Genomic DNA, 25,386 nt, shown 5'->3' with positions numbered 1-25,386 from the left:
CTTCCCAGCGTGCCCCACGGCTCATAAGGCAAATCCCGGAAGCTTCTAGTGCTTACGCGTCTCCTCGTGTCTGTGACCTGAGGTATCAGCATGGCTATTCCGGAACCCATTCTCTGTCTCTTCGACGTGGACGGGACCCTCACCGCCCCGCGACAGGCAAGCAGACCCTGGAACCCCTCCCCTTCCCCCACGCTATTGGATTCTCGCAGAGCCTCAGTGTCCCTCCCACTGGGGGGAGGAAGTGGTAGAAATCTGTGGTCACCCGCGGACAAGGAGCGAGAGGGTGCTGGCCTGAAGTTCTAGAACGTGGAACCAGCAGCAGCCAGTAGAGCATTTGTGATCTGGCCCAACCTATCACCTCATTTTACAGATTAAGAAATTAAGGCCAAAGAGAACTCGCCAAACGTCACATAGCTAATAAGCGGCAGGGTCAGAATTCGAACCCTTAACCCCAGTCTCCAAATCCAAGAGTGATATCACCCGGCCTTTGGACTTCCGGGCCTATTCCCCCACCCCAAATAAAAATCGATTGCTTCCTTTTCTTCGATTTTCTGGGCCTCCCCAAAATGTTCCCCTTTCAAGAAGGGATCTCACCCTGTTTCGGGGGTAGCATTGTGAACACGATCTTCCTTTGCAGGGCTCTTGAAGTGAGGGAGATCAGAATAAAGCGGGATGCTTGCCCTTTGAGAGCTTAAGTTTTGTTGGAGAATCAAAGAAATTCAGGTCTGCATTCCACAGATATTTACTAAGTACCTACTAGGTACCTAAGAATGCAAAGCTAATAATAGCTAGCATTCATATATGCTTTAAGGTCTGCCAAGCAGTTTACACGTGTTATCTCATTGCAGTCCTGAAATAACCGTGCCTCATAAGGGCTGAGATTACCTTCGATTTACAAATGAGGACACTGAGATTTGCAGAGATTAAGTGATATGCCCAGGATTTCACATAGCTAATAAATGGCTAACTCGGGATTTGAATTCCACAGTTTTGAAAAATCATAATCCCTGGAGGGCCAGTGTGCAGCACATAATTTGATAGGACAAGATAAGACCTTACACAATTAAATGTTCTGTTAAGAAAGAGTGTGATAAGTGCAAGGGAAAAATCCAGATAAAAAACTTTTTTTTTTTTAAATTAAGAACAAGATTACTTTCAGCTGGGGAAATAATCAGCAAAGGTGTCATCTGGATTCTCCTGAAGTTCTTCAAAAAAAGGGAGTTTTAAGTGTTAAGGGAATTTTTTTCCAGGTAGAGTCTGAACAAACAAGGGAAAAACTCCTAAGTAGAACAAAGCAGAATAACTAAATTTGGAGTACAAGCATGGAGAGTGGAATGGGGTCAGGTCAGTCTGATTCAACACATTAAGTCCCTACTATATATTAGGCTTTTGGGACACAAAAGAGCAAAAAAGAAGAAATGATCCCTGCCAATCAAGGTTTGTGCGGTTTACTTGGAGAAATAGCATGTACACAGATAAATATAAAATGTATCCAGAGAAATTTAGTGGGTGAGAATGTGCAGGATATGGAGCACTAATAATTAGGGAAATCAGGAACTCTCTGGTGGGAAGTGACACTTGAGGTAAGACTTGAAAGGGAACTAGGTTTCCAAGAGGCAGAAGTAAGGAGAGAGCATTGTAGATTTGGGAGACAGCCTATGCAATAGCAATACAATTGGGAGATAGTGTCTTGTTCATTGAACTGTATTGTAAAGGTCTTTAAGTGCTAGAGAGGAGATTTTTTTCCCCTAAAGATAATCATTGAAGCTTTTTGAATAGAAATGGTGAAGCAGTCAAGCATATGCTTTAGAAAGTGGAAAGTTGAAATGCAATGGAACCAACGAGGAGGCTATTGCAGTAATCCTGATGATAGATGATTAAGACCTGAATTATTATTGGTATCTTTAAAATGAAAAAATAATCTGGAGGTTTAAAAGGTAGAAACAAGGATTGACAACTGATTGGATATGGAAGGGGGGGGGTCACGTGAGGAAGGTTGAAAACCTGTCAGATTGGTGAGAGTTAAAGGATTAGTATATGACTGAGATCTTAGTTTAGATTAGCTAATATCAGATTGTAGTAGACCCTGTCATCTAGATTATGACTTCCCTGTAGTACTTGGATAGGAATGGTGCAAGTAATCCAGGGTTGAGTAGGAGGTTCAAGAGTAGAGGCGATGTAAAGTTGAACTGATCAGACTTTTGAAGAGAGAACTAAGACCAGACAAGTCTGATGACTGGTAAAGCAGGAAGGAGTGAAATAATTAGAGATTGCCCTGAGAATGGAGTGTAGCTTTACAAAGGGGAAGGAAGAATCATAAAGGTTGTGATCAGATAAAACAGTTAAAAGTTATAGATTGTGGAGGTGGATGATAATGAAATGAGGGGCATTTGAAAATTCATCAGAACATAAACTGAAGCTATCAATAGAAGGGAAGAAGTTGGAATGAAGTGGAGAGGAAGACTGTCAACTACTGAACTCTAGAAGACTGTCTTGGAAATCAGTAGATAACTAGGGCTGCAATTGGAGATGCCCTGGCATACTTGATTCTGTGGCCATAGAGACAAAAGGAGCAGTTATTTCTCTAAAATCCTTCGAGTTTTTTTTTTTTTTTGTAGCATAGAAGTGACACTGAGTACTCAAGAGGCTATGCTAGCTGAATATAAACTCATATCATGGGAGCATGATATTTTTGGAGCAACTAGATGGTGCAGTGGGTAGAGCACCAGCCCTGAAGTCAGGAGGACCTGAGTTCAAATCTGGACTCAGATACTTATCACTTCCTACCTGTATCACTCTGGGCAATTCACTTAACTCCAGTTGCCTCTGCAAAAAAAAAAAAAAAAAAAAATTGTTCTTTTTTTAGACCCATGTCAAAGACAAATTTTGATTAACTTTTCAGCCACAGCAATTCTTGAAGATGACCTACTGAATTAGAGGGTTCCTTGAAGTCTCCACAGGTCAAGGGACTAATAAATAAATTATGACTTACTGAAGTGTTGGAAATTAAAGGCAGAGCAGGAAAGAAATAAATAGTAAATATTTACATAAGAAAGCATTATCCAGAGCTCCAAACTTTTTACCAGAGATATGTGGTGCATGGTAAACTATGGACTGCCATGGATAGGACATAAGTTTGTGCTTACTTGAACCCTTCAGTTGCCACTCATTTACTCTTTCCTCATTCAGGCTCATTATTTGATTTTTTTTTAAATAACTTTTTATTGATAGAACTCATGCCAAGGTAATTTTTTACAACATTATCCCTTGCATTCACTTCTGTTCCGATTTTTCCCCTCCTTCCCTCCACCCCCTCCCCCAGATGGCAAGCAGTCCTTTACATGTTGAATAGGTTACAGTATATCCTGGATACAATATATGTGTGCAGAACCGAACAGTTTACTTGTTGTACAGGGAGAATTGAATTCAGAAGGTATAAATAATCCGGGAAGAAAAACAAAAATGCAAGCAGTTTATATTCATCTCCCAGTGTTCTTTCTTTGGGTATAGCTGCTTCTGCCCATCTTTGATCAATTGAAACTGAATTAGCTCTCTTTATCGAAGAGATCCACTTCCATCAGAATACATCCTCAAACAGTATCATTGTTGAGGTATATAATGATCTCCTGGTTCTGCTCATTTCACTTAGCATCAGTGTTGGGGGCCGGGCCAGGTCACAGGAAAACGGGAAACCACAACAGAGACTGCCTCTTCCAGCTTCCCCGAGCCTGACGGGGCTTCGGACATCTCTGGCCCTCCTCTTGGAGACGAGAGGAGGGAATCACCAGACAGAGAGCCAAGGTGGATAGAATGCAATGATGTTTATTGGTGTTACAAGTCAGCCGTGTCTCCCCAAACCGTCCTGTGCCGCTTTTTTATAGCTCTTTTCCTTCCTCCTTGCTGTACACTAATCAGGATAGAGAGTCCTCCCCAATCCCTCCCCGAAGGAAGAGCCCAACCTTACTGTGCCTCCCCTGTCCCCCAACCAGTCCAGGCTCCACCACGCCAGCAGTGCCAGCGTGGTAGTCCAGGGATCCGGGTTAGGGTGGGCCTGACACAAAGGCGTATCAACTCACTCCAGGAGAGTCAGGTCCAGAGCCTCTTACACATCAGTTCATGTAAGTCTCACCAGTCCTCTCTATTCATCCTGCTGGTCATTCCTTACAGAACAATAATATTCCATAATATTCATATACCATAATTTACTCTACCATTCTCCAGTTGATGGGCATCCATTCATTTTCCAGCTTCTAGCCACTACAAACAGGGCTGCCACAAACATTTTGGCACATACAGGTCCCTTTCCCTTCTTTAGTATCTCTTTGGGGTATAAGCCCAGTAGAGACACTGCTGGATCAAAGGGTATGCACAGTTTGATAACTTTTTGAGCATAGTTCCAAATTGCTCTCCAGAATGGCTGGATGCAGGTTCATTATTTGAGTAAGGAAACAGAAGTACAGAATAAGTAGGTGACTTCTTAAAGATCTTTCAGTTAATGGCAGATTAGGACCCTAAGTCTCATGACCCATGGACACTTTTACATTAGCAAAACATTTAATGAGTGCCTTGTATTGCATATATTGAATTCTTTTGTGTTGTACTAATGTGGGGGAAGCCTGAAATACAAAAGAATGTTAAGATACATTTGATCTCCAAGAAGTTATATTTGAGTAAATTCCCTCCTTTGTATGATATTGTCCTCATTCATATCACAAGTCACTTTTTTTGGTAGATGGTGGGGCTGAAATTTGCATGTTATTATAGTTAATATCAGAAGAAAAAATTTTTGCAGCTTATTTCCAATTATTTGGAAGTGGTTGTCTGGAAGACAGAGAGCTGGGAAAATTGAAATTGAAGCAGGATATATCATTTAAAAAACATGATGATAGGGATTATAAATATTAATAATAGAACTCCCCCCCTTATATCTACTCCATGAGTTAAGAAAGATCAACTTTATTATTTAATAATATAAATTCCTTGAAGAAACGGATTACTTTTTAATATTTTTTCCCTTTTTCTTTTGATAGGGAATTATTTAATTGATATAAGAAACTCCCAGTAAAAATAGGCCTTTTGCTAATGTAAATGGACAATTGCTTTTTGATTTGTAAGATGCTGAGAGGTTAAGATACTTGCCTGCAGTTACATAGCCAAATGTCAGAATTATTTGAATCCTTGTCTTCTGATTCCAAAGGCAGCTCTTCTGTCAACTGTTACATTGTTTTTTCTCCCTTACCCACCTCCAACCCCTTCCCTCTCACCCCCACTCCCAGGTATAGTAGATGTTTAATAAATGTTTCCTGAGTGAACTGAAACCTCATTTTACAGATGAGGAAATGGAATCATAAGTTGAGTTAAGGTTTAAATCAGTTAAATATCAGAGCAAAAATATCAAACTTGAGTCTTCTTATTCCAAGGGCATATTATATTTATGCATTTTATTTATTATTTATATTATATGTATTATTTATATTATCAATGAATATTACTTTATCAAAAGCATTTTTAATAAAATAATCTTTATATTCTCTTTGCTGAAAGTCAGAAAATGCAATTGCTACAAATCTCTGCTTAATAAAATGACTCATAATTTCCAGTCCATGTATTTTCTTTTAAATATTTTTTCATTGATATCTTTTGTTTTTATAATACCACTCAGCAAGCCATCCCTTGTAACAAAGAATGAAAAAGATAGGGATGGGGGAAAGCAACCCATCAAAACCAACCAATATATCAATTGACTCTAACTGTATGAATGATTCCACATCCATAGTCCTCCATCTCTGCAAAGAAGGGGAACAAGTTCATTTTTTCAGTTCTTTGAAATGTCATTTAATTTTATTTCATTGCTTAGCTATAAAAGAATTTCTGAGGTCCTAGTTGCAATATTGTGATTCTGTCACTAATATTTTTTATGATTGAGTTTTCCTGTGCTATTTCAAACACCATTTTCATTTAGCCTTTTGTCAGTAATTATGGAATCAAAGATTTTCACTTCATTTTTTAAAATTGTTGGCTTTAGGAAGCCTCAGTTTTTTCCTTTGTATAATGTGGGATTGGACAAATAATTTCTAAGATCCCTTCCAACAGGTAAGAAAATGTAGGGAAAACTAGTTCTTTTTTCTCTCCACCAGATGGCCTCCTATTCCTCTGGGAAAAAGAATGCTATTCCTAAAGTCTATATATTTTTAGTTGCTCTTCATTGTTTAGAAGAGTTCAATGTCCTCTGTCACATGGGATCAGGAATCTTCCCTGGTGATAGCATTGTTGTAGGCAAGTCCTTCTCTTTTCAGATCTAATGCCTTCAATCCCTTCTGTTGCCGGAATATAGGATTTCCAACGCTTTTTCTTAGTCCATTTTATCCTTTCTGCCCCAAGATTCCCCATACAGTTTTTTTTTTCCAGTAATATAATTTTGCCACATCCAACAAACCTGAAACACAACCAGTACTTCATAAATTATTTCTAGCTCTAGGAATAAAGTTCCTGGCAAAATAAAGAATTGAGCATGAAAGGAACACTTGGAGTGTTAGAAATCCAGGGCTTTAATTCTAACACCGTTTCTGAAATGCTATATGGGCTTTAAGCAAATCACTTCATCTCTCTAATTTTATCATCTATAAAATAAAGATATTGGGCCAACTGATTTCTGAGGCCTGTCCAGTTGTAGTATGTGAAGAATGTTATTAGAATCCATCTTTTGTTAATAGAACTATTATTTTCAATAGAAGATAATTATTGGCAAATTACAAAAGTAGAAAATAATTTACTTGAAGTTATAATCATATCATTAAGCAATTTAGCTCAGTTGTTTTCTGATTGTACCTTGTGGAGAATTTGGACACTAGTTGGTTAATGCCCTGTGCCAGCATAAAATATTTCCAAAAATGAGCAAGGACTTTTAAAAGCATTGTTTTATATTGATAGTGAGAATTTTTTTTTTATCATCAGCAATAATTTACATGTAGTACTTTAAGGTTTACAAAACACTTTTCTTATACTATATCTGTAAAATAGTAAAAGCAAATCTCGTCCCCATTTTACACATGAGGAAATGGAGGCACAGAGGGCTTGGATGACTTCCCTGTGATCATTCAACTTAAAAAATATTAGTTGGAGCTGGTATTCAGATCCAGGTCTCTTGACTCCGAATCCATCATTCTTTCTAATATAACATGTTGCTTCTCCACATAAAGCATTTTTATTTTAGAACATGAAAGTGATTGCTTATACAAAAACTTTTTATGTTATCTAGCATTTTACCTAAAGATTGTGGTTGTACAAAAGTTGCTTTTAGTCTGATCAATAAACTTTGTCTTCCATCACCCACTTATTTACATATATATGCTTTAGTGATTTAGTTCATTATGTTGCTGAGAAATTAAGATATGACAAATATCATACAATTATGTTGAATTTCTGATATTTGACAACAGGGGTTAACTTTTTTGCTTCTTCCTAATCTGGGTATGGCAGAATAAAGTACTTGAGGCATTCTCTTTCATAGCCTTTACTTGATTTTAGATAAATACTGTATACACAGTTAATACCATTTTGAATTTTAAAATAATTATCCATCGGTCTGTTTACATATTTAAACTACAGGTTTTATATATTAGATTTGAATTTTATACTTTTTTAAATTTTTGAAAGTGTGAAATATGTAAACATTTTGATTTTATAATTGATAAAAGCAATGTGATAGTTTGAACTATTAGAGTCATTTTGTTGTACATTAATGTGGGTATGAGCAAATTTTTCTTTATGTTTTATTTTGATTTAGGGTTTTAGGTGACTTGATTGGGCTATTTGAGCTGGTGACCTACATTAAGAAACACTGAAATATTTACAATTGAAATTAAAATATTTGATTTGAGCCCATTAAAGAGGAGAAAGCCTTTTTGTCATTGTAGCTGTAAACTTTCCTCCTTTGTGGCAATGTTAGATTACTTGATTCAGGCTTGCTACCAAAGAAAGTCATTTGGGCCTGAAAAGACAAAAAATTATACAACTCTGTGATTTTAATTTTATGGCCTTATTGTTTTTAATTGGCTTGTCTTTTCTTTTTTAATATACAGAAAATCACTAAAGAAATGGATGACTTTCTGCAAAAATTGAGGCAGAAGATAAAAATTGGAGTAGTTGGAGGCTCAGACTTTGACAAAGTACAAGAGCAATTGGGAGACAATGGTAAAAAGTGATTACTATCTTAATGATTACTATCCTAATAAAATATTAATTTCTTTTGAGAAAATTATGTAAAAAATATATATTAAGACATATGCATATCTTTAATCCTGGACCTTCCATATAGTGGATCCTCAAACAGCTTATTTTATAAGCTGGAATTACCAGCAGGTAAGTAAATTTTGTACCCAATATTAGTGGAGTCACCTTAAACTAACAACATACTAGGCATAATTTGAATTCCTGTTGATAAATCAAGTTGTAGTTTTTGACTGAAAATCATTTTGAGAATCAAAGGTTATCTTCCGAAAGTAACTGTTTTCTCCATCATTTGGTGTTTCTTATTGTATTCTAATATGCTTTAAATCTCTAAAATGACAAAAATTAATGGGGTAAATTTGCCTTTTCAGTTGTGTTGTCTGTTCATATTTTCCCTCTCTTATGCCAGACCTTAGTTACAGAATAAAAATCCTACCATCTTTTAGGATGTACAACAAGAGAATGTTGTGTTCAGGTGTCATGTAATAGGGTAAAATTGGTCCTATTAGGGGATGGATCATCATGTAATCACAGAATTTTAAAACTTCCAAAATCAGCCTCTCATCTCACACATGAGGAAGCAGATGAGACATGAACTGACCCAACTTTTTATTATAGCTAGTGGCAAAACCCAAACTCAATGCCAATCCTCCTAATTCCTAGGCTTATATTCTTTTAATCTCATCATTTGTAGTCTTTAAAAATCAGTCTTGAATAGAAACATAAATAAGTTGCATTATGATTTGCTACTCATTTTTATTTTTAGTGCTTGAAAAATATGATTACGTCTTTCCAGAAAATGGTTTGGTAGCATACAAAGATGGCAAATTTCTGTGTAAGCAGGTAGGTCTGTTTCAGAGTCTCCGAAAATTTTTTTTTGCACTGTTATATAGTAACAACTTCCAAAATAAAATTTGATGATAGCCATAGAAATAATGGTAGGGTAGGAAATATAAGGACTGACTTTAAATAGCATATTCTAATGACTTTTTAGACATGTTGTAGTAATTTTTAGTATAAATAACTATAGCAACAAGTAAATTAAAATGACAATTTGGGGGAAAGTGGTAATATGTTGTACTTGGATTCTGGGAATTACTTGACAGTGTATATTGTAACCTGCTTCCTCTTTTGATTTCATTGGAAGTTTTAACTGAGTATTATCTAAGAAGGTATAAGTCTTACAGTTCTCTGGGAGGCATTTGTAAGCCCATGAAAATAGAATCCAGAGTTATAAAGCAGAAAACACAGTTGATTAATAAACTCACTGTTCTGATTAATATGACTGTTTTATCATGGGAAAACTAAAGGAATAAAGGTAGTAATGACATACATTAACCTCATAAACATTTGTCTCATAGTCATATACCAACTTTAGTTGATTGGAAAGCTATTTGGGAAATGAAACATACTTAACCTGGTAACTCCAAAGTCTTTTTTTTTGTTTAGAATATTCAGGGTCATCTGGGTGAAGAGCTAATCCAAGATTTAATCAACTATTGTCTGAGTTATATTGCCAAGATTAAGCTGCCAAAGAAGAGGTGGGTGTATATATGTCCTTTTTAGCTTACTCAAAATATGCCTTCTCCATCTAGAGTGAAAAACTGATGCCTTAGATACCAGTATTATTAATGGACTCAGTACTAATTTTAATCAGAAAACTTCCTCTTGAGTTTCAAGACATACTATACTGTTAGGGCAAATTTAGACTATTAAAGGGTAGGAAAGCCTGTTAATTAATTCTGGAACAAATGATAAAGTATTTCCCAGAATGAGATGAAGTATATCCCAGAATGGGGTAAGGATAACAATAAGAAATGGACCTGAACCTGTGATTTTATTGATATTGGGAGCTTTCTCTAATATTGTAGGCAGGTTGGTACCTTTTGTTTTATTTCCCCTCTTACTTGCCAAGACTACTGAGAGGTTAAGTGATTTTCCCATGATTATATAACTATTATATGTCAGAAATGGAATTTGAACTAAACCTTCATAACTTTGAGACCAACTCTCTATCTGCCACACCACATCACCTCTTGTCCCACAATAACAGATTATAATTTAGTGATCTTGGCAGGAACATTGAGAATCCAGTTTTTTATAGCCTCTATAACTAAAGGTTAGTATATGCTCAAAATGATTCTTATAGGTATAGTTAAAATCAGAACCATTATTGGGCTAAATGTCTGGAGTTTGTTTTTAATCACTAAGTCTTGATTAAGGCTTATTTAAGTTCAAGAGAAAAAGATCTATTTAATTGAGAGTTGTCATTAGGTGACTTCTGGTTAGTGTTCTTTTAAGAGGCTAGTGGCAACACTTAAAGAGTTATTTAGACTACACATCAGACTATGAAAAAATAAAAGGAATTCCTGCTGGGAAATTTTATTATAGACCAATATTTATTTCATGTAATGAAAAATCTGGCTTGTACGTTAATAGATATTGAAAGAACATATATGAAATGAGATTTTTTTCCAATTACAAATTTTAAAAATATAGAATTACTTATCTTAGGTAAATTCAGGGTATTTCCTGGAAAACTTAGTCTTCTGTCATAATTTACTGCCTGTAAAATGAATTTTTGTAAATTTGGAACTCTAATTTAGGATTAATCCCTCCTTGGATGTTTTTGGTTTTCTCATTTATTACCAAAGCTTAGAAGACATTCCAAGAATGTTTTTGTGCCATTTTTCTAATAAAAAGCAGTGTATTTAAAGTCTCTAATAAAGTAGCAATCTGGAAATAAACTCCATATTCTAGGCATATCTATTGTGTTCTTTTATTCAAATATTTATTGGTATTATCTGTACTTATATCAGTAATACTACTCTTTACCTAGCACTTCACAACAAATTCTATTTTGTAGTTTTGCAAGTATAATGTGTGAATTTAAATCCTTAGTTGAATGTTGTTAGACATTAATTTGTTTCCTGTTGGCATGTCCTCATCTCATCAACATGAATAGTCTCTTGACTATTTTCAGGCTAACCCAACATTCTCAGCTTTGTTTTTACAATTAGAAAATGCCTAGATCGTATTTCTCAGTGCACCTTTCCTCCAGCTTATCTCTTTCTTTAGGGGCACTTTCATTGAATTTCGGAATGGAATGTTAAATGTATCCCCTATTGGAAGAAGCTGCAGCCATGAAGAACGACTTGAATTTTATGAACTGGATAAAGTAAGTCTTTCTTAAATGTCCTTGGCCAACTATTATACTTTTGAATGTGAGCTAAGATGCATTACTTTGTTACCAAAAAATAAGTGAGGAAAACATTTCTTTTAAAATTATATTTCTAAAATCAAATTAATTTAGTAACCTACATCTTTTTGTTTTTTCTGCACAGAAAGAAAATATAAGGCAGAAATTTGTGACTGATCTGCAGAAAACATTTGAAGGAAAGGGTCTTACATTTTCTATAGGTATTTTCTATTTTAAAACTTATTTGGGATTTTGGTACCCTTTACCAGATCTTGTTGAATTGTTGAAATATTAAGCTCCAGTTTGTTTACAGTGCAATGGACTAGATAGATACCATTTGAGGTACAAAGTTTAGATAAGTCAACATTCCTAGACTAATAAAGTTTGCAGTCTAGTAGGAAGATGTGATGCATACACATGTAACTAAAATATGCTTTAACATTTTTGAAAGCACCAGAGTCCTCCTTCATTATGTCACTGAAGTGACCCCCTGGATGCTTAAAGATGTTAGCTAATCACAAACTTTGACAAATGTCACCAAATTAGAAAGACTTTAATTATGGATCTAGTTTTATCATCCAAGGACTGGCCTTGTTAGTTTAAAAAATCCTATTACTAGATTGATATACAGAAGGATGAATTTTCCGTTCATAGCAATCTTCACTGACTGGCTAGTAATCTGCTTGAGAGGAAATAGATATACAGATGAAGTCACAGATCCTTGAAGTATTGAAGTAAGTCTCATTATATGTAATCATATATGATAGGGTCCTATATTTCAATATAATTGATTTCCTTTGTAATTTTTTTTTATGCTTTTGAAAACATGATTATGAGAAGGGATTCATAGGGTTTATATTAGACTGTCAAAATTGTTCCTTACACAAAAAAAGTTAGTTAAGAACCCTTACCTTATGTTCTCAAAAGTTATGTCTATAGAATGCAAGCTCTGACAAATTCTACTCCACACTGCACATTAGAACATTGTCCAAGAAACAATTTAGCCGAATTCAGATACACTATCACTAGAAGTTGATCATCAGATATATATATTTTTGGCAGTCACAACATAGAAAACTGTACTAAGGCATGGATGGGCAATGGCTTATATAAAAGAGAAAGGACTCACACCAGAGGAACTGAGAATCTTTTGAAATAAGTTCTTAAGAGAGGCAAAGATTAGAAGTCTGAGGAAAGAAAGGTAATTTTAACCACTGAGGGAATCAAATAAGGCTCACGGGAAATGGCAAATTTAAATGGGGAATTATCAGGAAAATGAAAATTTTTTTAAAGTTTTATTTATTCCTCTTTTATCCACAAATATAAATTCAGAATGATGAGGTCTAAATATGGGGAATCTAAATGAAGTTAGGGTTTAATTGAGGTCTGGTGGCAGGTTCTGGATACAGGGAGTCAAATAGAGGCCCCCTGCAACCCACTGGATTCGGCTCAAGGATATGGAGTTAAATGAAGTCTAGTGGTGGGGTAAGGGTTCCCAATAAAGGAATTTATTGGCCGGAAAAGCTAGATTGATAAAAGAGGTTTATTATGGGGTTTGGAAGTAAAGTTAAAGTATAGTTAAGGAAATAGGTGAAGGTAGAGATAAGAAGGGCACCGGACACAGAGTTCCAGTGAACAGAGGGTCTTGATATGCCAGGCTTAAGACTGGCATCTTTGGAATCTCTGCCAAGAGGGGGTCCCAGCTTGGCTCTTTTATAATGGAAGATTTAGCTAAAGGGGCCTGTGGGTATAGTCCTAAGTTGGCTCAGATCTATTGGAATTCAAAGGGACCAGGATTTGTGAATCCTTGATGGATAATTACATTAACTAGGAGGGGTTGGGAATCAGAAAGAAAGGAATATTAAAGGGACCACACCCTCATCAAGAAGGGACTCATCAAGATGTCTCATCAAGAAGACATAAAAATTCAGCAAATCACAGTGAGGCAGCTCCTATTTTCCTAAGTCCAGAAGTATCTACATCAGGGATAGGTAACAGTACGAACAAAGGGACAGCAGCTGGGAAATAATAGGCTGTGCATGAAAAACTGCAACAAGCTATTTTGGCCTAAGGGTAGAATAGATGTAGAGAAATGTTAGGAAATAAAAATAAATAGCTCAGCACCAGATTATTATGGAAGATTGAGTACCAGGAATAAGAATTCTGAGCCTTACTCAGAGTGTAGAGAGCCATTGAAGGGATTCGGTTACAGGAAGAACATGGTCAGGTGGATTACAAGAAAGAAAGGTTTACATCCTTTCTCTGGTGCTTACTGACACTGTCACTTTGGGCAACTCACATAACCTTTCTTGGTAGTAGCTTCCTCATCTGTCAAATGAAGAGTTGAAATAAATGGATTTTGATTCTACATTCAACTCTAGACCTGAAATTCAGTGACTCCCAAAATGTTGAGTGATTTGAAAGGAGAAAGTATAGATGGAAAGTCACATTATTGATAATTGTGCCTTTGAGATAAGGCTGGAATTGGGTTAAACTTCAGGCTTTGGGTTAAGAGGATTTTAGCATTTAAAAATTTACAATTGAAAGGAGAAAGCCCTTAAAAAAAAGAATCTTTCCTTTTTTTGAAAAGTCATAACATTTGTCCTCCAATCATTGTAGCTCTCCCATTTTCCATGATATTTAAAATACCACTGATACTGATTCTGCAGCCAGAGATCCCAGTAAATTCTGGATCCAAATCTGGAGCAGATAACTTGATCAAGGTCAACTAGGTACTTTGTCAATCTTGCTTATTTCAAATATTCATTCACAAATTATTTTTGTTCTGTTGTTTCCCGTATAAAATTATTCCTCCTTTGCAAAAAAAAAAAAAAAAAAAGGACAAAATAAGATTTGAACAGCTGTACCTATTCTTGGTTTTCACTCATCTTCCAGAGTGTTGAGGGGGTATATTGCTGTTCTCAAATGGGAACAGGACCACTAAGCCATACATAAAAGACCCATTTTGTTAAATACTTCCCAATTACATTTTAAAGTGTTGCAAGCCATATTGATACTTCTGGTCATAGTGGAAAGAAAGTTTTGGATATAAGAGTCAGGAAGACCAGAATTTAAATTTTGCCTCAGGCACTTACTAGCTGTGTGACCTTAGGCAAGTCTCTTTCTCTTCTCTCTTCTTTAGTTTCCTCATCTGCAAAATGGGAATAACTTCATAGAGTTGTGAGGACCAAATGAGAAAACACTTTTTGCAAACCATAAAGCACTATACAAACATTAGCTATTATCCCATCCACTCAAAGCAAAGTTTTAATCTCTTCCATAATCCTTTTTCTTTTATTGCTTTAAAAAAACCTAAACCTTTTTCTGTTTATTTTCTGTTGCCAACTTCACCTCATTCTGAGTTGTTATCTCTGTTTCTGGTTTCACTTCCATCTTCTGTATATTTCTTTTTAAAATGAATTGATTCACGAGTTGACTCTTCATCCACATCTGTCTTTTCAGAGAAATCTCATTTTCTTTTGTATTTTCAATATTTCATACTTGGGTATCCCAAAACTCTAGACATGACTTAACTTGTCATGAACTCTGGTTGCTAGATTTCCTCAGGTGAATAGACTTTGATTATTATTCTCATCTCTCTGCTACCTATCTGGGGTATGGGTAGTTAAATAAAATATTCCCATCCAGAACCATAATCCATTGATGGCTATCATCACCAGGTTAAGTGTATGAAATCCTTCATACCTTTTCTCTGAATCCTTTGAAATCCTTTTTCCTCGAGGCAGCTAGGTGGTGCAGTAGAGCACCAGCCCTGAAATCAGGAGGACCTGAGTTCAAATGTGGTTTCAATCACTTGACATGCCCTAACCCTGGGCAAGTCACTTAACCTCCATTGCCTCAGAAAAAAAAAAAAGGAAAAAAATCATCTACGATGTCAGACTATTCTCCTTGATCATAATCTTTAAAGAATGATCATGTACCTGAGGCTTGCCACTATTTATATCCCAACAGCCAGCCCTTACTATTAATGAGAATCAGATCCTGTTAAGAATTTCTTTGTTGGTTGTTCTGCTTTTTTTTGAAGATTGAAATACTCATTGAGATTAATAAAAAAGACATTAATTTGTTTTTTGTCAGAGCTAAATTTCTAGCAGAAGTCTGGATAATTGAAGTTCCCTATCACTGTATTCTTTGTACCAGTACCAGAAATATGTTTCATACTCAAAAAGCTACTTATAGACCTCATTTATTGAATGAATAGATGTCAAAGGTTGGAGCATTTGGGATCAAACAAATTGACAATTACCTGTTTGAACAGAAATAGTAACCAAAATGTTATTTTTTCTACCAGAAATCATAGAGTACTTTTAACTTTAGTGTCTGTTAAAAAAGCATAAGACACTTTCTCCTCCTTTGAATCAAGTATGTATATGTATATTTATCAGTTAAAGTAGATACCCGATTACTTCCTTTTTTCCTTCTTATTAGATAGCTTTGCATCTCTGAACTTTTTCTAATAATCTGTATTAAAAACCCTTCCTTTTAAAGATATCACCTGAAAATTGTATAATGCTTATATTTTAAAAAACTGTCATTTCATTTCTTCCTCAAAAAAACCCCCAAAAAACCGTTGAATTATATATTTATTACAAGGGATCTTAAAGGTCAATCCAGCCTCATAACTTTGCAATTGAGGATAATTGAGAAGCTTAAAATCAGTTAAGTGGCAAAGGTAGAATTTGAGGCAAAGTCCTCTGGCTCCAGAAGTGCAATGCTTTCTCCTCTACCACTATTCCCCTTGTATCCACTTGCCTGCCTATCCAGAAAGACAAGGATTAGTATCCCCATTTTACAGAAATTTTGCTCAAAAACTTATTCTGATGCTTCATCATGAAGTGACTTCCAGAATTCTCAAAAGTTATACTAGGTAGAGCACAAAATCTGGAAGGCATTCTCCTTCCTTTCCTTTTCTCCCCTGCCCCTTTCTCTCCCCCCCTCCTCCCCGCCACACACATATTCCAAATCATGCTGGAAAGGTTTAGAATCTATCTTTAAACTCATCTATTCCCTCTTTCTGTCCTGGTAATATAAGTATATGCCAATGATAAAGCCACTTTCACCCAGATACTCTTTCTCATGAACTCTGGTTGCTAGATTTTCCCCCATGAATAGCCTTTGATTATACCATTCTCATCCTCCTGTTACCTATGTGTGTGGGGAGGGGGTTGTTTTTACATAAAATATTCCCATCTAGAGCCATAATCCATTGATGGATGTCATCCCACCATGCACATTTGGTCAGTTTTGTCTCTTTACATTAGGATTTCTAGTTCTCCCAGTTTATTGCCTGAATTTAGGACTTTCATGTATAATAAGATGCATGAGGCCAAAATCCATTGACTTGGATTTTGTATCCTATGAATTTGTGAGTAGCCCAAGTGCTATTTTCTCCTTTGTTACTATGTATAGATTTGCAAAATACTCAGCAAATGCATTGTTTTTCAGTCTTTGTTCAGTATGCTCCATCTCTAGCCAATAATCTTCTGGCCTTATATTTTACCCCTTGGTCTAGAAATCTGAATTCCATCCTCAGACACCTTGTTACTTACCTATTCACTTCGCTAATTGTTCTCTTCTGTATCCTTTCTCTTTAATAAACTAAAATAAGGAGAATATAACCTGTATTCTTGGAGTCTTTAGTTTTTTGCTTGATATTTCATAAGTGCTGGCAATATTTTTTTGGTTTCCTGCTGGAAGTATCATTTGTGCCTATGTGAATCATTAAAATGGATACTTATTTTTGATAAAATATGTATGTCTCGGATTCATACCCCCAAATCTCTTGTTATCAGAGCAATTAAACAGGAATTTCATTGCCCCTGAGCAGGAAATGGCCAACTACTATTATTATTATTCTTAATCTCTCACCTGATTTATTCTGTGACTATCATTCTTCAGGCAGCTTCTACCTCAGAGCATCCAGTTCATGTCTCTTTAAAAAGAGCTATTTTAAAATCTGATTTTAGGGTCTGATTATATAGTACACTTTTGCCTCCTTTTTTTCATTATCTTGACAAGGATCAGCCCCCCAAGCCCTCCACCCCAGAACACTTTTATTCCCATTGAATAATTTTTTGTCTCCTTTAAGAATGTCTTCTCCTTAACCTGGAGGTGTAGAGGAGACATTCTCCCAGGTCCTTCACCTTTTCAAGGAGGAAGGTCAGCCTACACTTGGAATACAGATAATTCACTCTAGTGTGGCAGAAACAAAAGTGGACCAGTCAGTACAAGTCACTGCATGATTTCTCCTACTCTCCATCATGGTTGTCCTTAAAACTACTTATACTTCTTCCTGGTTAAAATCTTTTAGTGTTCATTTCTCTAGCAGTCCATTCTACTGATTTACTAAATTTTGTTTGTTCCATTTGCCTTTTTATCCTTTCCTTACTTTACCTTGTTTTGCCAACTACTGCCTTCTTAATCTTTTTAGATCTACCCTTTCATGTTCCACTACCTAATTCTGTTAGTCTTCTAAATCCTTGTATGTTTTCTTTAATTATCCTTGATCTTGCTTTCTTACAATTTAAGAAGCTGACTCTCAATCAGACTCTGAGTTTAAGGATTCTTCAAATTTTCATCCATTTCTCCTCTCCAAATTCAACTTCACCTAGTTAATCTGCATTCTTTTGCTCCTTCCCCCACAGAAACAGGAAGCACAAGTTCTCATTTATGAGGTTGGTTTGAGCAAAATTTGTAGTGGTTTGCTTCTCTGGTTTTGGTCAGAATATCAGAACCTGATTTAATTCTGTGGAGCAAGTCAGAAAAAAACACTTTAATGTTTTAACTGGTTTTTAATAAAAAATGCCAGCGTCTTTAAATAAGTTATTTTCTCATGTCATGCTGATTAGTCATTACTTATAGCTCTCTTTTCCAACCTTTAATAAGAATTCTGAGTTAACGATGCTAGAAATAGGGATCATAATTGATTAAAATTGGTGCTTAAGTATTCTAATATCAGTAAGATGAACATTTTCATAAAACATTTTTGTCTCCTCATTTTAAAAAAAAATTGTGGTTTTTAAATCAATAATTTGTGGTTTTAAACCAGAAACTTGAGCTTACTGATTTAGCTCATTCTTTTCTATAACAATTTAAGCTGTATATAAGACGTTTTCTCCCTAAAAGCCATCAGCAACTTGAGGTGTTTAAGCCTCAAGGTATGCTTAGTTCCATGTCATTCTTATCACATTTGTGATAAATATACTTCCTTCTATCTACTTGCTTGGCAGCATTTACATGCAGATAATTCCCTGAATTGACCCTTCCTCATCAAGACCCAACTAAATGCCAAGCAAGTGAAAGATTTGTGAAAATTGGAATTTTAAATCAAAATATTAAGTTACATTCATCAGAATGAAAGTAAAATATTGAAAAATTAAGTAGAATAGCAAATTCTATGTTATTTAAAGATTACCTTTCAATGACCTTTTTTTTTTTTTTTTTTTTTTATCTTTTTCTCCGTCTTTTATGCAGGAGGCCAAATAAGCTTTGATGTGTTTCCTAATGGATGGGATAAGAGGTACTGTCTGAGACTTGTTGAAAATGATGGCTATAAGACAATTTATTTCTTTGGAGATAAAACCATGCCAGTAAGTAATAAAGTATTTTTACAGTTTCTTTATTCTTAGTATTCTCCTCTAAAAAGGAAGAAAAAAATGAACAAATGGACTTTCTCCACATGAGAAGTACTAAATACTTGATCATTCCCCTGAGTTTGTTGCAGTGTTTAGAGATAATGCTAGTCTCACCCATTCCTAAACATTTTCCTAGAAACATAGTTCTGGCCACAAGGGAATGGTGAAGCACATTCTTTTTTAGCTAAGGCTTGTAAATTTCCATTGTAGGAAGAAGCAGCAAACTTAGATCTATTTCAGTTTTAATCTTTAAATGTTGCCCTTTTTAAATTACTTAATACATTGTTTCAATTCCATTACTGCTGAAAATTTGCTTTTAGCCAATCTGGTTTGCTTGATATAAAAATTGTATCCTGTCTGTATGTATGCTTTTAAAAAATTGTAACTTTTTAAAAACTGCATAGGACTTAGAACAAGGAGGGACCTTAGAGACCATTGTAGTCCAACTGTTTTGGTTTACAACCAAGATAACCCAGATCCAAAGAGGTCAGGTATCTGGCCCAAAATCGTACAAGTATTGAGTAGCAGAGGTAATGTTTGAATTCAAGCTCTGTAACTCCCAATATACTTCTTACTGTACCTTGCTTCCATTTGCATAAACTGTTTTTTGAAATCCTTCCTTCAAAGATATGATTTGAGTCATATATTGGCAAGAAGGTGAAGAGAATCTTATTTAGAGGAGTTGCCAGGCATTTTTTTCTTGGTTTTTTATGTTTTTTTACATATGGCACTCACACCAAAGATAGCATAGGTGGTGACTGAAAATAACCAAAATTATGTAGCAAGAGGAAAGAACAATCCAGAGTTCACCTTACTTCCCAGTCCCAGACTGTCAATTCCCAAAATCCTAAACACCCTATTTTTCTGGTATAGAAGGTTATACTAAGGTATCACCACTAAACATTATCAATAAAATTATCTGTTTAGGCTGGCAGCCCATGAACCATATCCTCTACTCCTGGTAAAAGAATAGATTGGCATTTAGTATATGCCATTTTGGAATTTAATTCTTGCTTAGAAATATCCTTTGTTAAGCAGACCAGTCTATTATATGTCCAAGGTTTTAATGAGATCATTTATTTTGCAATATATAATAAAGTCATTTTCATAATCTATAATTCTCCAGACTATTCTCAAATAGTAATAGTTGATTTTACTTTCTTGACATTAAGGCAAATAGTATGAAATATGAGAAGGCAAAGGGGTTAATGGAATGTGGTTTGGCAGAATGCATTACCTTCAAATCTGGGTTTGTATCCTGTTGGTGTCCTGTCTTAGAAGTGAGGACATTATAAAGTGTTTTGTCATTGACAATATAAGTCACTGATAAAATAAGCCAGCTTATATAGTGAAAGCCTCATCCCTTGAGTTTTACCAATTTAGATTTTATGACAATTCATATAATGATAAACTTGGAAAACATGTGAATTATTATCTAGTCCAATTCCCTCATTTGATAGATGAGGAAAATAATTTACTTCAAGTCATATAGCTAATTAATGGCAGAATTAGGACTTTGAACCCAAAACTTTGGTCATCTACTTGAGGGTCCTTTCTGCTGTACCATACTGCTTCAATATACCATAATATGAATTAGGATTGCAGAGAATGAGTGAGGGATTTGAGGATGAAAGGGTGGGGAAGAGGATCATGTTAACCCTTCCTAAGAGAATAAGTTCAGGCCCTATCTCTAAGAAACCTTTCCGGATCTCCTCTGCACTGAAGTCCTTTAGCAATGTCTGTACTACAAACTTGGCATTTCTCATGATTTTTATTGTTAACTTTTTATGTAGAACCCCAGTCTTTCTGAATAAATTATAAATTATCAGCTTCTTAGAGGCAGAGACCACATCTCATACTTCTTGATGTCTATCATCAAACACAGTATTTTGCATGAATTAAGCATTCACAAAATTTTTTAATTGCTTAAAGTGACTTCTCCAAAGCCCATATAGTTGGTAACAAAAGCCTCTTAGACAAGAATATTTGATAGCATGTTATAGAGTACCTTCTGGTAAAGTTAAATTAGAAGGGTTTTGTTCTTTTCGTCCTCATGATGTGTATTCGTATAGATAAAATTGTATACTTTATATTCTTTATGATTGAATAAAAAAATTATATAAGATTGCTGTACCTGGTTATTGAAATCATTTTTAGGATAATGTTCATTTAATAGGTTCCATTTTAAAAATCCATTGCAAACTGTCACTATCTGATCTCATGCTATTTCTGTTTTTCAAAAACAACTAGAAGTATAATTATATTCTATTCAGATGCTAAGTAACTCTTAAGGAGCTTACTCATACCTGCCTACTAAATGTCATTTTCTTTCATAGTGAAGAATGGAGGAACTTGTTAAGAGTACAAAAACTTACTTTGGGGAAAAGATGGCCTTCAAATTTTCATCAGAAAAAGTCTCATTTGTGTATTCCATTTGACAAATTAGAATCTAATTCTTGAGACCAACAAAAATCAACTTCAAATGTTTTTTCTAGCTATTATTCAGTAAGTCCTCACCTTTCCCATATTAGGATCATTGCCACTCTCCAGTCCTTCCTTCCTACCTAAGTACTACCCATACCTCAATTTGCAAACCCTGTATCCTTCATTCCATAGCCATCAGGATCTGTAATTGGGTTCCTTAGCTCCCTCCTTACAATGACTGCAAATTGCCTGTAACCCACTCCCCATGCACATACTAAACTGCAAACATCTTAAATTTCTACTTCAATGTGAACATGGCTCAGTTCCTGCCCCCTTTATAAATCCTATCAGCATCAGCTTCTCCTTTCCACTGGTCATAGAAAAGAGAGCGCCTTCAGGGCAGGGTCTGTTTTTCTCTTATTTTTTATCTCCAATACCTTACCATGGTGCCTGCCATATAAAATTAATATTCAATAAATGCTTATTGACCTCTTGCTTTCTTTAATGTCACCAGCTATTTGCCAAAATTAATCCTTCAGCTTTTAATACCATTCCCTTATATGCCTCTTTAAGCACCAGCCAACAAGTATGCTGAGGTTTTCTCATTATAAAAGTAAAAAACAAAAACAAAAACAAAAAAACACTTTTAAGCATTTCTTTTCCATTCTACCTATAGTTGTATATTTGTCCAAAATACCACCAATACTTGATTGCCTCCACTTCTTCAATATCCACTCTCACCTTGACCGCTTTGCAATCAATCTTGATACAATTGAAACTTCCTGTATAGAGATCTCCAATAGAATGTGAGCTCCTTCAGGGCAGGGTCTGTTTTTCTCCTCTTATTTTTTATCTCCAACATCTTACCATGGTGCCTGCCATATAAAATTAGTACTCAATAAATGCTTATTGACCTCTTGCTTTCTTTAATGTCACCAGGACCTTCCTATTAGCCAAATCCAAGCAGGTGGTGTTTTTTTTTTACCCCGATTCTTTTACACTATTGAGTACCCCCTACTACCCAGATATTCTCTTTGTTGGTTTCAGAAACCATATTGGGCTGATTTACCTCTCTGCCTGATTTCCGTTGTCTCTTTTGACTTATTCCTGCAAAACCATAATGTGGACATTCTACAAACTTCTATCCTTGGCCCTCTATTTTTTTCTCCACACTAAGGATGCTGTGGTAATGTCATTTGTACCTGTGGCTTTAACTACCACTCTTAGAAAAACAATTCCCATATCTAGCTCTCTGGACTTTTCAGTCTATATTTTCTTTTTCTCCTGCTACCCTTAAGACATTTCCATCTGGATATCCTCATAGTGACCCAGATGTGACATAAACAAAACAATTTATTATTTTCTCCCCTTACACTATTCCTTCTCTGACTTTACTATTTTATTCTGTTGTAATACCATTCACCTAATTTTCCTTATTTGTAACTTAAGGTTAATTTATTCCTTCTCCCTCATCTCACATATATAATCATGGGAACATAAGATAATAGAATTAGAGCTGGAAAAGCCATCAAAACCAACAAGCCTAATCCTTCAAAATGCAGAAAAGTCCAAAGTAAAATGCATAGCTATAAGTAAACCAAGGCAGTAGAAGGTAAAGGAAATTGATTTTTGGATGAATTTCTACTTTTAAAAAAATTCTCTTTAGTAAGACTAACATCATCAAGAAGAAACATTTAGTGAACCTTTTATTTTAAGTATTAAGATCATTGAACTGGTTTTTTTAAATATCTTTACTTGTTATAGAGAAAGGTAGCAAGATTAACAAGATGTACCAATCAGACTTTCTTGGAAAGATTTTTCAGGAGACCTAGGTAATTTTTATCACTTCAAAAAGCTCTCCTAAATTCTAAGATCTTTAGTTGGTCTATGATCTCATTGATGCAGGTGATACCTCAAAGATCATCCTAGGTGATTCTTGTTTGTGTCTTACTAGTTTCTACTGGGGTCTACTAAGTATTATATTCCTTCCTTGAGATCTCTTGACGTTTCATTTGTTCCAACAGGAATATGGGAATATGGGCTATCAGTTGACTACTCCTCTCTTGCTATAATACCAACCTACATGACTTTCCTGGCTATATATGTTTTTTGGATTCTATATTTTCATCCTGTTTCTTCTTTTCATTTTTTCATTGATAACAAGTTACACAAGCTTATTTCTACCCTACCATGCAAATTCCATAGATTTTTAGGTGAACTAACATATATTAACATCATTATGTTCTAAATATTTCCTAGTTACATTTTAATCCGATTCCAGCAGCACTGAGTAATTCTAATGCCCACATTTGAGGCTTTTGGACCATAACAGACTGTTTTGACTTTGTGTTGATTATAGGATAAAATAAACCAATATTTAAGGTCCTCCATAATTGGCTGCAACTTACCTTTCCAACTGTAATTTATTTTCTTTTTTGTTCATACACATTTCATTCAAAATGAACTTGTTTTCTGAACTCAGTGCCCTATTTCCTTTCTCTATGCATTTATATAGACAGTACCCTCCTGGTTCCCATATCATCTCCACCTTTCAGAGTTCTTACTTTTTTTCAAGCCTCCTGTCGTATACTACTCCCTTCTTCTGTAAAGCATTTCCTATCTCCCCTCAGCTGAAAGTGTTCTTTCCCCCCTACAGTTTTCAAGAGCACTTTGTAGGGTATTCTTCTTGGTAATAATCATACCTAGCTTTGTATTATTGTTCTTACTTAGATACATGTTGCATTGCCCTCTGTAAAAATGTAAATTTGAGGCTATGGATTGTCATTTTTAACTCATTGTACATCCCATAATGAGCACATAGTGTTTAACTCATCATAGGTACCTACTACCTGTTGAATCATTGAGTGAATCTCAGTCCTAAGATGCCTCCCTTTCACCTGCTCCTCCTTTGATGTCCTTGTACTTGCCTAAGGTGTCACGTGTAATTAAGTAGCAGGAACTGGTGCAGAACCCAGTTATTCTGACTCCAAATTCAGTGTTCTTTCATCATCATCTTGCTGCCAGAAACTAATGTCATGAGTTAAAAACAAAAAAAGAAAAAAAAAAAAGATTATAGGTTCAGAAGATCATGGGATTTTGAAGCTGTTCCAATTCTCTCATTTTATAGATAACAGTAAGTTATGCATTTAAAACTGCTATTAAAAATAAATCTTTGACTAAAAATTTTTTTCTTAGAGTATGTCAAAATAGATACCTTACTTATAACAATGTTGCATGTAATTCTACTGCACACATTTTTCGTTTTTAAAAAATCATTTTTCCTTTACCCTCTCTTCCCCCCCCAAAAAAGGGTAGTAGGCAAGTTATAGATAAAAATTACAAAGATAATTCTGGAAGGCCTTATCTGAAATTTGAGCCTTGCTAATTTATATACAACCCAAAAAATTCTTGGTACTTTATATGTAATAACAACTTAAGCCCTGTTGGTGAGCAGGTAACTAATTTAGCTACCCATGAATCCAATCTTATTTTTACCACTAAGTAGCCTTTGGTTCTTAGACTGGAACTTTGTTCAATAACAGCACACAGGATCATAGGATTTAAAGCTGGAAAGGACCTTAGTGACTAATCCACTTCAATTGTTTATTGTAGAGGGTCACAGTCAGTGAGGAAACCCTCGGTTAGGTATAAGGCCCATCAGGCCAGAGAGAACTTAGTAACAATGTCTGGTTCCCCCATCTTCCCTAAGGGCTCTCGGCTTTCCTGAGAAGTCAGGGGGTGCTGACAACCCATGTTGAGATTGAAGCAGAGTGATAGAAAATGGAAGAGTGATACCAGGTGGCAAACTACATACAATAGCAAGTTGTTTACGTGGTTCTATGTGCTCAGTGTTGTCTTTGTTACATTATAAAAAAGGGA

The 25,386-nt window shown here is 35.3% G+C and overlaps 1 protein-coding gene across 1 annotated transcript in view; it reads left to right on the top strand.

Moving 5' to 3' along the window:
• Positions 1 to 3: 3 nt before the first annotated feature.
• Positions 4 to 25,386, top strand: part of PMM2 (phosphomannomutase 2) — a 31,642-nt gene continuing 6,259 nt past the window's right edge. Inside the window, exons 1-7 of the mRNA XM_051963631.1 lie at positions 4 to 156; positions 8,082 to 8,193; positions 8,996 to 9,072; positions 9,679 to 9,770; positions 11,308 to 11,407; positions 11,574 to 11,649; positions 18,923 to 19,038. Of these exons, the coding sequence (XP_051819591.1) occupies positions 91 to 156; positions 8,082 to 8,193; positions 8,996 to 9,072; positions 9,679 to 9,770; positions 11,308 to 11,407; positions 11,574 to 11,649; positions 18,923 to 19,038 (639 nt within the window). The 5' untranslated portion in view covers positions 4 to 90. The remainder of the gene's footprint in view (positions 157 to 8,081; positions 8,194 to 8,995; positions 9,073 to 9,678; positions 9,771 to 11,307; positions 11,408 to 11,573; positions 11,650 to 18,922; positions 19,039 to 25,386) is intronic.

Source organism: Antechinus flavipes, chromosome 1 (assembly GCF_016432865.1).
Source record: "Antechinus flavipes isolate AdamAnt ecotype Samford, QLD, Australia chromosome 1, AdamAnt_v2, whole genome shotgun sequence".
Classification (NCBI taxonomy): domain Eukaryota; kingdom Metazoa; phylum Chordata; class Mammalia; order Dasyuromorphia; family Dasyuridae; genus Antechinus; species Antechinus flavipes.
The sequence above is the reverse complement of the archived record's forward strand: the minus strand, read 5'-3'. Positions and strand labels throughout refer to the sequence as shown.